Source organism: Diabrotica undecimpunctata, chromosome 1, assembly GCF_040954645.1.
Source record: "Diabrotica undecimpunctata isolate CICGRU chromosome 1, icDiaUnde3, whole genome shotgun sequence".
Taxonomy (NCBI): Eukaryota; Metazoa; Arthropoda; class Insecta; order Coleoptera; family Chrysomelidae; genus Diabrotica; species Diabrotica undecimpunctata.
Window position 1 is genome coordinate 71,238,241 of NC_092803.1, and position 15,995 is coordinate 71,254,235.

Here is a 15,995-nt window from a genome sequence, read left to right on the forward strand (position 1 = left end):
TATATATATATATATATATATATATATATATATATGTATATATATATATTATATATATATATATATATATATATATATATATATATATATATATTATATATATGTATATATATATATATATATATATATATATATATATATATATATATATATATATATATATATATAGCAGCATCTTGGAAAAAAGTTAGATAATCGTACCACCTTGATACTAAATGCAATTCTGGCAAAATATAACCAGAACCAGAAATTTAGGAGCAAAGTGGCATGCTTAAATATTTATTTTTCTAAGAATGTTTGAATCATTGAGTGAACCAATCAAGATACGTCAGTTTATCCCAGATAAGAACATCTGTCTCCGCGCTGAAGAAGATTGTGCTATGGGCAGATTGAATTTTTACTATGTCAAATATTTCACAAAACGTCTATGAATTAACTGTTAAGTGGTAATAACCTTGTGACTAAAAATATTTTGTTGGATCTCCTAATCCTCCATAAGTATATAACTTTAAATCACATGTTATTTGTGTTTATGAAAGAGTTATGAATGAGGAGAAAGACAAAGAAACGTAACAAATTTAAATTATTTTTATTTCTTAACAAGAAATCTTTACAATTTGTATTTTTTTGATAATATACAACTGCAATATATTTTATCATTTTCCTTCTCTACGACGTGCCTGATTTTTTTTCTCCGTTTTATTATTGATATTCGAAGCACTACGTTGCAATTCTCTTTGTGTCATTTCTACTTCTTTCATATTTACTAGCGTCATGGAGTGTGGTATAGACCTTGTAGAAGGAAGTAAAATGCAGCCTGTAGTGAGGCTTAATTCATCGATGGCGAACTGTTTCTGTTTATGCGTGACGAACAAAATTGGGGTATAGCAGACAATACCAGCTCAGCGAAGGCCTTTTAGGCCTATAGTGACATCAGCGTAGAATCTCCAGACGATCAAGTACAATTATTACTAAGGGTTCTTAGTTATATGTTAATATTAAAAATGATTTAATAAATAATGATAATGTTAATAATGATTTAATTAAGATAAATGATAAACGTAATGACCTAAACGATAATAATTCAAATAAATCAAGGAAAAGGAAGTAAGGAAATAGTCCGATCAATAGATACGTTGGTCGAGCAAATAAGAAGGATGGAGGCAGGAAACAAACGCCGATAGTAACATAAAAAGAAATAAAAAATCAAAGACTAGTAAACTACGTAATAATACTATCTAAGCAGATGATCAGTGCAAACTACAGTGACCCCCAACCCATGGCTGCAGCCAAAAAGTTTATGAAAAAATGGAAACTGAAAACGACTATACCGGTTGGAAAATTTAGCAGAAAAAAAGACAAATAAAATAGAAAATTAAGTAAAGTTCACTGCTAAACAAGCTGAAAAAGTTGCTTAAAAACAAGCTGAAAAAATTAACGAAAAACCCAAGACAATTAGTGTTTCTCAAAAGTAAACACAAATTTCTGCAAGACAAAATGAAAACAAGCAAAAGAAAAAAACGGTAAACATAGAGATAGCAGAAGCAACAAACAAAACAGTAAAAAACAAAACGGAATAACCTACAAATAAGACATTGCCCAAACTACAAGCCATAATACTAAAATCCGTAGGCAAAGCCAAGAAATCCTACAAAAAGCCGCTGAAAAGGAATAGGATCGACAATCGACATCCAGAAGAACAAGAGAGACGATTACCTTGCAATGATCAAGGTACTTTAAGAATACAGCAAAAAATGCCCTATTGAAAACATAGCACATCTAATAGAGCAAGAAAGATTCACACCGCTGGTAATCAGAGGATTACACCAGACTACAGAAGTCAACAAAATCCAACAAGAACTGAACGAAAGAGGCATTTAGGCGACCAAAGTTGCTAACATAATCTTTCAAAAGGAAGACAAAAAATTGCTGCCACTGTATTGTTCATCATCACCATTGGTGCTACAGCCCTATAAAAGAGCCTCGACCTTCCCAAGTCTATTACGCCAGTCAGTTCTATCCATTGCCAACTGTTGCCAGTTTGCTGCGCCTATTTGTCTACCATCCTCATCTACACCATCCCTCCATCTGAGTTTTGGCCTACCCCTACTTCTACTTCCCACAGGTTGTGACATAAGGATTATTCTAGGAGGGTTGTTCTGCTGTGATCTTGCCAGATGTCCTGCCCATCTTAGTCTTCCTATTTTTATAAAGGATACTACGTCTTTACCACCAAACATATGTTTTTATCTGTGATATATCTCGTAGTTGTACCTTCTTCTCCAAACATCATTTTCACAGATGCCACCGAATATTCTTCTCAGGATCCTTCGTTCAAATATAAGCAGGAGATTTTCATCTGCATTGGAAATGGTCCATGTCTCCGACCCATATGTCAACACTGGTTGTATAAGGGTTTTGTATATGGTTACTTTTGTTTTTTGATTTAAGTTTCTGCTTCTCATATGTCTACTCAGTCCAAAATAGCTTTTGTTTGCTAGGATTATTCTTCGCTTGATTTCTTCCGTCATGACGTTTTCCTTGGTAATCAGGGAACCTAAGTATGTGAATTTGTTTACCACTTCAAAGGTAGAGATATCAACCGTGAATTGGTGGCTCTATTATTTCTGGCTCTATTGTTGGGTGTTGAGCCATTATCTTAGTTTTCTCCTCATTTACTTGCAGGCCCATATTTTTTGAGGCGTTTGACAAAGTGGTATATATTTCTTATATCTTGCGTGTTGTGCGGGCAACTAGGTCAACATCATCTGCATATGCCAAAATTTGGGATGATTTATTAAAAATGTTTCCTCTGTTGTCTACTTGGGCATCCCTGACCGCCTTTTCCAGAGCTATGTTGAAAAGGAGATACGCCAGCGCATCTCCCTGTCGCAGCTTAACATGCGTTTCAAATGCCTGTGATTGTTCGCCCTGTATTTCGAGTTTGCAAAAAACTTTACGCATTGTAGCCTTAACAAATCTTATCAGTTTATCGGGGATGTGCAATTCATCCATGGCTTTATACAATTTATTTCTTAGGACACTATCATAGGCCGATTTAAAATTTATGAAAAGATGGCATGTGTCGATATTGACTTCATTGGTTTTTTCCAGTATTTGCCTTAGCACAAACGTGTTGTTGATCTGTTGTTGCTAGTTTGTTGTTGATCGACCAGGTCTAAAACCACTTTGATATTCGCCAAGAAGCTCCTCTGAATATGCACTCAGGCGACCATATAAAATACTCGAAAATATTTTGTATGATGTATGGTGTATATGTATATACACCACTCTTCTGGGATTTGTTCCTTATTCCAGGCTCTCAGTATGATTTTATATATATGATTAGTCAGAGTATTATTAGTCACTGTAAAAGAAGACACGGAAAAACTAAGAGGCTCAACAAACCTCTGTCATATGAAAACCTACGTTGAGGAGAAAGTAAAGAACAAGAAAGAAGTTATTTAGTGTTATAACTGCCAAGTATTCTTCTACAGGTCCAAAGCTTGTCACTATGCTTCAAAATGTGTCAAGTACAGCGAAGAGCATCTAATTAACGTATGCACAAAGGACATGGGAACCTATTTGAAGTACTTAATCTGTGACCAGGCCCACACTTCAAATTACTTGAAAAAGGATGCTCCAAAGTTCTCAGAAGAAAATCATCTGCTCCACAACCAACCAGAAATAGAAACGTACAAAGCACAATAACAAATAATTTTGTAAACTACGTACAGATGACCAAAAAGGCACCAAATCTAAAAGAAATATCTAGCACGAAAATCTTTATGTAAAGGTTCGAAAAAATGACAGGTATCATAAATTCATTGGGAAGTTTTAGTCAACAGTGATGTCCAGGGTGGGCCAGGCGGATAATCTTAGAATAGGCCATAAATTTAAGGAGGGCTGAAAAAAGAAATTAACTCTCTGGACTAGCTTACCAACGAACTCAAACTAGATATAATAGCTTTACAACATACAAAAATAATGGGAAAAACAAAAACTAAATTTCCAAATAATCACAGGGTACTATTAAGAGGTACGGCCATACTGGTAAAAAAAAAAAGAAATAGAACATCAAGCAATTCCTCCACCGGATGGACTAGTTATTATGGAAGCTACTATAGTAAAGATCAAAACGGGAGATGATACGCTGAAAATTGTTTCAGCATACGTCAGACCGTATTATCCAATCCTAAATGAGGACATGGGCAATGACAGAGGAGCCCACCACCATGATTGGAGATCTGAATACGAGATCGTCCAACTGGTTCAATAGGACAGCTGTGAATAGAACTATAATTCGTAATGCAATCATCAGATACCCAATTTTATCAATATTATACGAGGTATGTAAAAAAATATGAATTTTGCTCAAGAGTAAAGTACCTTTATATTTCACGATATCGAAAATGGTTATTAAGAAAAGTTGTTTGGATATGACAGTTATGTTTTAGCACAGCTCTTAAGCAAAATTCATATTATTTGACATATCTCGTATAATATTGACAAAATTGAATCAACATTAGAATTAAATAGAAAAGTGAGTGGTGGAAATTCTGGTAGAGAGATTGTTTATGTTTATTGTTATATTGTGGAGGGAGTTTAAGCAGTAGATATTCCCTTTTCTATTATAGTATATAATATATTAATCTCTTTTAATTGAACTTTGTCAAATGCCTTTGTTATGTATATAATTCAGGCAAACAGCATGTTGTTTTATTAGATTTTAAAGTTGTCTAATTACAAACTGCCTCTGTTGTAGAACTATTTTTTCTTAGGTTTCGCGATTTATCTCTAATAATTTAACTTGCACTATTTTTGTTTATACCTTCGTGTAAGTGGGGTGCAAGTTTATACCCCTATAATTTAATATTAAATCACTTATTTTCGTTCTTCTAATACACATTTCAATTAGATAAAACAATTTGCGATAAAATACTTTTATTATGATTCTGAGAAATTCTTTAATGTAAGATGAAATTATCTCTCATTAAACTGTGTATGTTGTAGTCATTGTTTAACAATAAAATGTAGACGTCTTTGTCACTAATGTTTGACCGTCTAATCCACAATTTTGACCTTTTTAATCGCAACGTAACGTTGCATAAACAAATGATAAGGTGTTTGTATTCTTTTCAATACCACTAGAGTTTCGAGACTTGTGCAATCATGAAGGGAACAATTTTTTTCGTCGTTATTGCTTGCATTCTGTCAACTGTGAGTATAAATTTTGCTTAGTAACTAACTAAATATTAAATTATTATAATGTAATTATATAATACGTGTATCTATATGTTTATATAATGTAGATATAAATTCGGAATTTCTTATGTTTGAGATTACGTATATAAAAATGAGTTTACAATTTGAAAATAATGATCCACAGTAGTTTAAAATACTATATAACTATATATATATATATATATATATATATATATATATATATATATATATTTAAACATTTTTTGTGTAGAATGAACCGTTCTTTTAAAAACAACGCTTGTAGCGACCGTAGAATTTACATGTAAGATACGCGCGCGACATCAATGTTCAATAAAATTTGTATCAGCTCGACGGTAAAAATTCGATATCGTTTGATTCAATTAACCTATTGACAAAATTTTTTAGGCGTTTTAAAGGTAAAGAGTTCGGATTTCGTATGCAGTTTTTGTATTTTGCAACAAATAATGTCAGATTTTATACAGGTGTTAAATAAATAAACGTGGCGCGGTTTTTGTCATTTTTTATGATTCTTACGAGATCAACACAATCTTTTTCTTTCATTGACTGGCTACTATAAAATTTTGATTGGTAGAGCCTAACCTTTAAAACTTATAGCATGAAATTTTAGTTTTGAGTTTTGGCAACAAATGTGAGGCATTTGAAACAAACGATCTAAAACATTTAAAACATTTTAAACTCAACTAAAATAATATGTTTTTCAAAATAACAAAATCTGAAATTAACTAGGTCTAAAACAGTCTTTTTAAAAGCAGTTCCCGTGACGTGTGATCGTTTGTAATGTAAAGCTTTAAATTCTGTGTTTTTTATTCATATTCCAAATGCCTCATGTGTTATCACAACTCAAACTTGAAATTTCATGGCATAGGTTTTAAAGATTGATCTATAAAAATTAAAATTTTACTACAACTGGTCAATGAAAGTAATCAATTTTATTGATCTCACGAGAATCGTAAAAAATGACAAAAATCGGCACGTTAATTTATTTAACGGTTTTTATAAAAACTGAGTTTACTCTAGGCATAATACAAGAACTGCCTACGAAAGCTACATTCTTTGCCTTTAAGGCGCATCTTGATTTTTGTCGATAGAACATTTGGATCAAAAGATATTGAATTTTTACCGTCCCGCTCATACAAATCTTTATTGAACATTGATTTCGCGGGTGTTACTGACATGCAAAATCGACGGTCGCTTCAAGCATTTTTTTTGAGAGAACGGTTCATGCTATATAAAATAAATACTGATTTACCAGGACTACTAAATTATTATTACAAATAAACTTTGCGTTCCAGACAGCTGTATCTAGTAGAGAAAACTAAACTTTTTATATCAGAAAATTATGTTCTTCGTTCTGCCAAAAAAATTCTATTTATTCACGATATGTCCTAATTTATTCCGCGAACTATATCGGTTTAATTTTTATTTTGTTCCTTCTGTTTCTACATTATGTTCGTTTAGGATAGTAAGCAACAGTAATTGTTAAAACTTTATAGTTATTCCTCCCTTTATAAACGTAAAATTTACCTTGTCTTCACAAAACATTGTCTCCTTTTCTTTAGTTTGATTAAGTAGATAGGTTGGATAAATTTTGTTAATACAACAAGAGTTATTTTTCTATCCTTTCTAAGAGTAGGTATTTGTTAGGTGAGTTTTAAATCGTAGAAGTTGGTTAGTTAGTAAGTCACTATTGTAGTAGTGGTCTATACAAAGATGCATTTCTTTGTTTGAATTTGGTTCCATATGTATTAGAATAACGTCCTTTGTTTTGGTAATTTCCTGTTTTGGGGGTTGATAAGAAGAAGTGTAATAATTGGTGCATATATCTAATAACTTTTCGTCTTCTTTAAATTGTTTTCTTGTGGCATGTCCAAGTTAAATATTGTGTTTATATGGAACTAAGCCACATTTGATTGTAATGAAAATTACCTTTTTAACCAAAAATTTGACGTTACTATTTCCACTCCGAAAATGTTTTCATAAAAGATTATTCAAGAATAATGTTAAAAAGAGTATAGCCACCAAAGTTGTTGAAGGGGTTATGTCTTTTCAAAATTGACGGTTGACCTACTTGGCCGCGGTTTTGCAGACAACAGCCATGTTTTTTTGGCTGAAAAGATCTGAGGGTGGATTTTGTGCCCTAGAGTACCTCAAATTTTGACTATTTTATATGTTTCTGCTAGTTGATGTGTGCTTTATGCATTTGTGTGTATGTGTGTGTGTGTGTACATATCTTTATTGATTGAATAGGATAATTGCTGCTTGTCTGATTGTTCTCTTTTTCATAAAGGAAATATGCATCAATAGTCATGAAAGAAACAGACATGAAAAAAAAAAAATCAAAAGCAGTCCTTATCCTACTTAACAAAGAAAAATATGAAGCCATCAAACGCATCAGCAGAATGTAGCAGGTTTTTAATTTCAATATTATACGAAATCAACAACAAGAATATACCAACAATACCAGATTAAAAAATCTGAGGCACATCGTACACAATACATATGCAACACAAAATACACAAATACAATACACACACACACACACACACACACACACACACACACACACACACACACACACACACACACACACACACACACACACACACACACACACACACACACACAAACACATAAAGCACATACAAATAATGCAAAAACCTACAAAATAATCAGAAGTTTTTGTTTTCTAGGGCACAAAATCTACAATAAGATCTTTTTAGCCAGAAAGCACGACTGTTGCCTACCACACCGCAACCAAGTAGGACAACGGTCAATTTTGAAAAGACTTTAACAACTTTGACGGCTATATTCTCTTTAACATTTTCTTCTTATTGCGCCGTCTTCTTTTGAAGGTTGGCGAGCCAAATGGCAATTGTAGCTTTGGAAACTGCTGCACGAAAGATTTCTATTAAACCGTTTCCTTAGGTCTTTCAGCCACGAGTTCCAACTGCTCTTTTGCCCTGCACTTTACCTTCCAATATGAATTGGAGTAATTCACATCTTTCACCTCTCAACACATGACCCAAGTTTAGTATTTTTCTCTCTTTGATTGTGCTAAGTAATTCTTCTTGTTTACTCATGCGCCGAAGTACCTCACCATTGGTAACTTTTTGTATCCGTGGAATTCTCAGCATCTGTCTTTATATGTACATTTCAAAGGCATCTATTCTTTTTTCGGTTTCAGAGTCCATTGTCCAACTTTCACAGCCATACAGCAAAACAGAAAACGTTATATCTGATCGTTCGAATTCTGAGCTCTAGACTAAGGTCTGATCTTGTAAAGAAGTTTTCACTTTCATGAGTGTTTTCCTCGCTTGTTCGATTTCTGATAGGATTTCTTTTTTTGGGTTTCACTGTCTATTGATATTTGCTCCCAAATATTTTATGGAATTTACCTGTTCTATTATTTGACCCTTGGCATACACATGTACGTTTATTGGTGTCTTTGAAAATACTAAAGTTTTAGTTTTGGAAACGTTTAGATGTAAACCAAACATTTCGCTACGACGAACTACCATATTTATTATATTTTGTAGTTCTTGTGTGTTGCTTAATATTAGGACGGTATCATCAGCGTACCTGATGTTCTATGCTGGTTCCGTTTAATAAACCTTGTTTAATGCTTTTCTGAATATAGATTCCGAATAATACACAATATTTAATATTTCATACTAGTTTAATCAATAAGAGTTAAAAAGTGTTTTAACATAGGTATATGTAGTAGGAAAGCTAATGCATCTTTCGAGTAACGGTATGTCTGTAAGGCTAGAAAGGCTAGGGCTAGAAAGGTTTGTAAGGCTAGAAATTTTTATAGTGATGACTCATAACATGCTAAGTACGGTAACCATCGCCTGGTATGTATTAGCCCTGCGCGTCATTAACCCCTATATTTTTGAAAGTGTAGATACAATTTGAAAAAAAAACTTGTTGCTGTAAGCTTGAAATTTTATATGATTGTGTTAATTTATTTTGAAGTTAAAAAAAATTCCAGGCATTTTCGATAGGCCTGACAGTACCTGATTAGTGAACCAAAAGTGTTACCATACACAGGGTGTTAGTAAATAAGTGCAACAACTTTTAGGGAGTGATTTTGCATACAAAATAATGACAATTCTCTATAAAAATATATATGTCTTTTTTTTTCTGGCAATATGTCCTGCGTAGTCCCATTTTAGGTTTGTGCGAAATAACTTTTGTTATTTCTTTAAATTGATAATTTCTAATTATATTTCTCAGAATAACTTTTAGCATTTTTCTTATTACTGATCTTTGGGCAACCTCTATTTTGTTGACTACTTGTTTTTTGACAATTGCATTGAAAAATTTTATTCTCAAATGTTGGGAAATTTTATCATTTTTTAGGTTGTATTTTATTTGATCAAAGTCTGTTTAATCCAGTTTTACTGCCCTGTCTATTTCAATACATGTATTTTCTTCCCATATTGTTTACTTTTGGCCTAAATAAATGTAATGTATTATATATTTATTATCATCTATTTTCATCTAAAATTATTATAAGTTTTTTCATATTTATCTTTTGACCTATCCTTTCTGAGTTTTCTTCTAGCTACCATTTGTTTTTAGATTTCCCACATTTTCAGCAAGTAAGATATCATTTGTCTTCAATCTTTTCTTTTTTTCTCTATGAATCCTTCTAGAAAAAGACTTCACGTATTTGTGTTTGTATCATAAAATTTGTTCGGTGTGAAGGGGTGGCGATTTATCTAGGCGAGTCTGTCAGCAATTGCTAAACTTTATATTAACGTCATAGATTAACTAGATACTTATAAACCAAAGCACAGTCTAGCCCAAAATAAACAGTACTGAACGTATAATTATTTTATTGTTTTAAGAAATACATATTATTGACACTTTATTACATGTTCTAAATGTGCTCCTCTTCGCTCAAGACAAACTTTATACTGATGTTACAAGTTTATCGTGTTGTTATCGAATAAGGGTTGTCTCAGGTCTGCGAAGAAGGCTATAACGCGATCATTTATATTATCGATGGTTTGTGGTGCTCGTTTAAAAACGGCAGTTTTATCCATGGTCAAATATATGCGTTTGGAGATGTGAGGTCTGGAGAATGTGAAGAATAAGGGAAGTCAGTAGCAATTGCCCCTGAAGAAATTGACACGAATTGCGACAGCAGTCTGGCAAGTTGCCCCGTCCTGATGGAAAAATTGGTCTCGAAATGTCAAATTACGTACACGAGGGAATCGACGTAGATTAGGGATAAAGAGTGTAAAAATTTGTATGTATCTCTGTTGATTAAGTGCGACTTGCCTACCATTTTCTTCGATAAAGTAGAAATCAATGATTCCGTGTCCCGAAACTGCACCAGATCCTCACTTTTGTACTATGTAACGAAAGTTCTTAAACTTTATCTGGTTTGGCAAAGCCCAGAAATCTATTTGTGCGACGATTTACATGGCCCGACAAATAAAAATGTGCTTCGTCTGAAAACCATACATTTTTCAAAAATTCAGGATTTTCTTATTGTAACGTAAGAATTCTGGCGCAATATTCCACTCTACTGCGATAATCTCTAGGATGTTATTGTTGATGTACCATCTACCTGAATCACATACAAAAATGCATCCAGCTCCGTTAGTATTCTTTGCAAGGAACTGCTTTTTAAGCCAAGATGCAACGCTGTCCAATTGCTGCCTTCGGATTTTCCAAGATTCGCTCAAAAACCTGTTCATGGATATTGTTGTTATTAACTGTCCTGGGACTCCCCGAGTTTCCTATTCGTTGGTACAATACATTACCCGTATTATGTGAATTGATTAAACACGTATCGCAGACTTGCACCATTACGTCGGCCGATTCCTTGTGAACGAAAATAATGCTCCACCAGAAACACTTTCTCCTCTGTACTTAACACCATTTTTAACAATTAGGCAATACTAATTAATTGCTTAAGGATTACTTGACAAGTATATACTAGTTTATTTGGGTATAACAGCCCGGATAAAGAGACACCTGTTCCGTCCCATTATAATTTACTTCATGTTGTTTTTCGATTTTACTTTATTATTTTAGATTGATATCGGTAATTCTTAAAGTTTGGGTAAATTAGCTTAAAGAAATCTATTCAAAGAGTAAAGTGTTTATCAGTTTCACATATTTCTAAGGAAAATTTCTAGATAATAATCCCCGTCTTTAGAAATTAGGTAGTTTTAACATTTACAGTTAATCGAATCAAGCGGTTCATTGTTCTCGTGCACGCTACGTATTTATGTATTTCTGAGAAGGACATTTCGTGCTTTTCCAAGATAAAATTTTATAGTTTTTAGAAACGCCCTCCCCTCCACTAGGGGCTTCTTTTAGACGTTTTGTAATGTATTTTTAAGAGCATCATTCCAAACTCAGTTCTGTACACACATTTAGCTTCGTCAATAAAAGTTCTATTAAAATTGTCGTCGTATATTATTTTAATTTGATAAAATAGTATTTTATAGCAAATATATCTCACGGTAAACTAATCGTGAGCCGAACAAAACCTATGTTTTAGTTTCAGTACTGTTTATTTCGGGGTATAATGTAGTGCTACTTGTAGAGGGTATTTTATTTTCTATAATGGTTTAATTATGGTTGAGTAAATATGTTCCTAACCAAAAAAATAAAAGTTCAGCAAATGTCTTCGTTACGTTTACGGTTTCTGTAAGGTTCTTTGGTGTTCCTTCTATGGATTTATTCATCTACATATTTATGTATGTGATTTCCTACTAGGATTAAATTATCACTCGGAGCATTTAATTAATTTATTATTGTTTTTAGTTAATATAGTATTTCTGTTTCGTTTGGATATTTGTTAGAAGCTTTAAGTTTTTTTTGTTTAGAATTTACTTTGTTTCATTGATAATTTCATGTTCAATTGAAAAAGGAACTATTTACAAATATAATGCATTTCTTTTATTACAAGTTGATCTTTGTACCTTCTCATAATATTTTTAGGGCTGTAAATGCACTTTACAGATGACACTGCCATACTAGTAGAATGTGACACCACAAAAGAAGCAATTGACAATTATAGTTAATTTAAAGTTGCGTTGTTATTGTAACACACATGTCAACAATGAATTTCTATCAGTAATTTTCTTTCATAAAAATTAAACTTAATTTTAGGATAAAATATAAATATAAAGTTGATAGTCTAGTTCATTATGGAGAATACAGGTATTTTAAAAACATCTAGTGGTAATTAACAAAAACGTATTGAACATAAACCTAAAAATACAGATCAGGCCAACGAAGTTATAAAGAAATTGAAGGCGCTAAATTATATTTCTTTACGATAGTTTCTTGTGTCTAATCGCGTTTCTTCTTTTTTAGTTCTTGTTGACTCCAGTGACCATTTCAATATTTGTTATTTAAATCAAGCACTTAAATATTATTTTAACACATAATATATTTTCAGGTTTTAGCTGATGTAGCTCAACATCTTAAGGCTGATAGTATAGTCCAAGAATGTCAAGGTACTGACGGGCCAGCAAACCTAGTAAAGAAGATCAGAAGTGGTGAGAAGCTCGATGTGGAAAAAGCTGGCCAGATTGCCCTTTGCATGAACCTTAAAGCCGGTGTTATGAACGAAAACGGTGATATCCTTACTGATAACTTACGGCCTAAGTTAGAAAGGCGCCTGGGAAATCCTAAAGCGAAAGACATAATCAGCGATTGTGGAACACGAAATGGAAATAGTGCCAAAGAGGCTGCGCTTAATTTTGTTAAGTGCATGCAAAAATATATTTAGGTTCCTTTGTGCTACTAATGCTCACAAGATTTTGTAGATTACGCAATATTTAAATATAACATATAAAAACTCAAATTGATACAAATTATTTATTTGACGTTTCGTTCTCCAGATTGGAATACATCAACCTACAATTTTTAAAATTAAATAAACTATTTCTGTTTTAGACATTAGTAACACGACAGTGGGCTTCTAAAGATGTGGACGTAGGAGGAGCACTATTTGTTTTTAATAGTGTTATTAAATAAGCCTAGATAATAATCAAAACCTTGATGTCTATTTGGCAGGCTACAATAAGGCATTCGACATCAAAAAACCTAATAAACGAAAAGTTTTAACCTAAAAACACGTACAACTTTATAAAATTAAACATGGAAGGACAATTCTGCTTACACTGTGATAAGCATAATGTATAATTCAGCTCCAAACAAAGTTTTAATATTTTGTTAATTAAAAGCATGTTTATTAAATCAGTGGTTAGCAAAAGTGCAATAAGTAATCATTCATGCCTGGAAAAGTAAAGCTACAAAAGTTTTTTATATAATTTTATTTTGTATTTTTGTTGATAAAAAAAATCCAATATAAAGTGTATACTTAGGAGTTATGAAGTAGCTTATTACTTGAATCTCTCTAAAAGGCAGGTCCGACTTAACAACATTTTAAATTAAAAAGTTCCAAATCAACAAATAGTATAAATAATACGGTCTTAAATCAACAGTTATACTAACAATAAACCTTACACGTAATCAATAAGGGTCCACACGTTTTCTATCAAAGGAGCAAAGTATAGTTTTTAATTTCTTAAATGGTATCAAACTTAAAGAATATTTTTGAGCTAGTGAAAATATTGTCAATCCAACGAACATCTCATTCTGCACAAAAATTTCCAATAATCACATTTATTTATACTTTGTACTATTAAAACTATTTAGTCGATGAGTTTATAAATCAACACGGAGGAATAATTACAGTAAATGAAGAACGAGAACAAATTCCAGAGGACAGAAAAATATTTTTTTTTATTTAATTCTTAAGTTCTTCGCCATCAGAAAAGGTGGCACCGCTATGCTCGAATCACAGGAAGTGGGAAGAACCCTATTGGTAATTATTTCCTTGGCTAACTCTCTCTCTTTTTAGGCACACCCAAACATTTTCAATGAAGTTTATGTCTGATGAGATACCGGCCATGGTAAGAGCGGAATTTCTTGTTCTAACCAAAAAATTTTAATACTTTTAGCTATATGGCAAGGTGCTTCATCCTGCATAAATATCTTATGGCTGTTACCAAACCATTAGTTCACTTGTGGAACCAATCTTGTCTGCAAAACCCTTTTATACTGGTCTTCTCGCATTTTTCCTTCTACGACATACAAACGTCCCATACCTTTGCCACTAATCACCGACCATATCATTACTGAGGTGGGATGTTTAATTATATTAATTACACACCCCTTTTCATATTTTTCCACTGGACGTCTTCGGACAAACTGGGAATGGTTATCCATAATTTGAAATGTGGCTTCCTGGCTGAAGCAAACCCGTGAATGTGAATAACAATTATAAAGTGCGAAAATAAAATGCTTTGTAATAATTTAACTTACCCCAATCATCTATAGACCAGTGGATCTATTGATGGATGCACCTTTCTGGATCTTGGGCCAAGTTAAGCGTTTTTTGAGCATTTTTGGTGATAGTTTTGGCTTCTTAACAGACCTGCGACATTTGAAGCCCATGCCATACAAATCTCGGAGTACGGTGGCCACCGACACTAAGCATCCTGCTTCTAACAATTTATTTTTTAAATCTCTTTGGGTTTTTGACTCAATCTTCTCACTGACGACTGGGATACACCACATTTTCATGCTATCTCTCTCTGACTAAGTGATATATTCTCTAATAGTGCAGTAATGGACGAGATTTTCTCAACACAAGGATCTTTAGATTTATCCATCTAAAAATTCCAATCCAAGATTAACCGTCTCATTTTATGATGAAGAATTAACCAAAATCAAAAGTAACACTATTATGTATTAATCTCAATACTTACTAGTGCAAATTTTAAATAAACTGGCCATAAATCTGTTGTTTAAGTAAATAACTAAAAATATTAATCAACTACTTACTCCACACTTTGAGCACATTCTACTGCCATCTGTAAATTTTTGACAATTCTAAGAAAAGTAAGAAAAATTTATACCATTTACTACGTAACTATGTACCCAATAGTTATGCAACCCATTCAGTACCTTAGTATCTAAGTGAATATACTTTCAGTGCGATTGAAATAAAAAAAAACTGACATTTTTATGGTGAGTCTAATAAAATTAATGAGGACTGTATATATATATATATATATATATATATATATATATATATATATATATATATATATATATATATATATATATATATATATGGTTCTATGTCTCCCGGATAGGGGCTATGGTTCTGGAGTTTTCAAAATCAATTTTGTGACCTGTATGAAGATGGTGTTGGACCTAGAGCCGAAAGTGAGTTGGAATTGCGAACAGAAATGAAATGTTCATAAATCCTTTTTTTTTAATTCTACGATTTGTTTGGCCTATATAATATCGGGAGCAGTCTGCACAATGAACTTCATAAACTTCGTGTTATTTATTTTGAATGTTTTCTTTGATTGATCGGACAAGAGATGAACATTTTTGTTGAGGAGTAAATATTTTCTTTATTAATCTTGATTTAATAATTTTGTCGATTTTGTCAATGACACCTTTGACCTAGGAATAGAAAAGCTTGTATATGATGACGGTCTGTGTTCTTGGGTTGAGGTTTAGTGGGAGATTAGTGTCTGTGGATGCTCATATTGATACGATTTCGTTTTGGATGAGGGCTTGTTTAAAACTAAATAGCTCAGCGAGTCTACTTGCGTCATCCCGAAGACATATTGGTTTGGGGACAAGGGTATTAGTAATTGAATTAATTTGTGAAGGTGGATGATGAGAGTTGG

The 15,995-nt window shown here is 32.6% G+C and overlaps 1 protein-coding gene across 1 annotated transcript; it reads left to right on the forward strand.

Moving 5' to 3' along the window:
• The first annotated feature begins 5,036 nt into the window (after window positions 1–5,036).
• On the forward strand, window positions 5,037–13,084 carry LOC140439178 (uncharacterized). The gene is made up of 2 exons (XM_072528920.1): window positions 5,037–5,220; window positions 12,677–13,084. Exons 1-2 carry the CDS (start codon window positions 5,173–5,175, stop codon window positions 13,007–13,009), a joined length of 381 nt encoding a protein of 126 aa, XP_072385021.1. The 5' UTR covers window positions 5,037–5,172; the 3' UTR covers window positions 13,010–13,084.
• The last annotated feature ends 2,911 nt before the right edge of the window (window positions 13,085–15,995 follow it).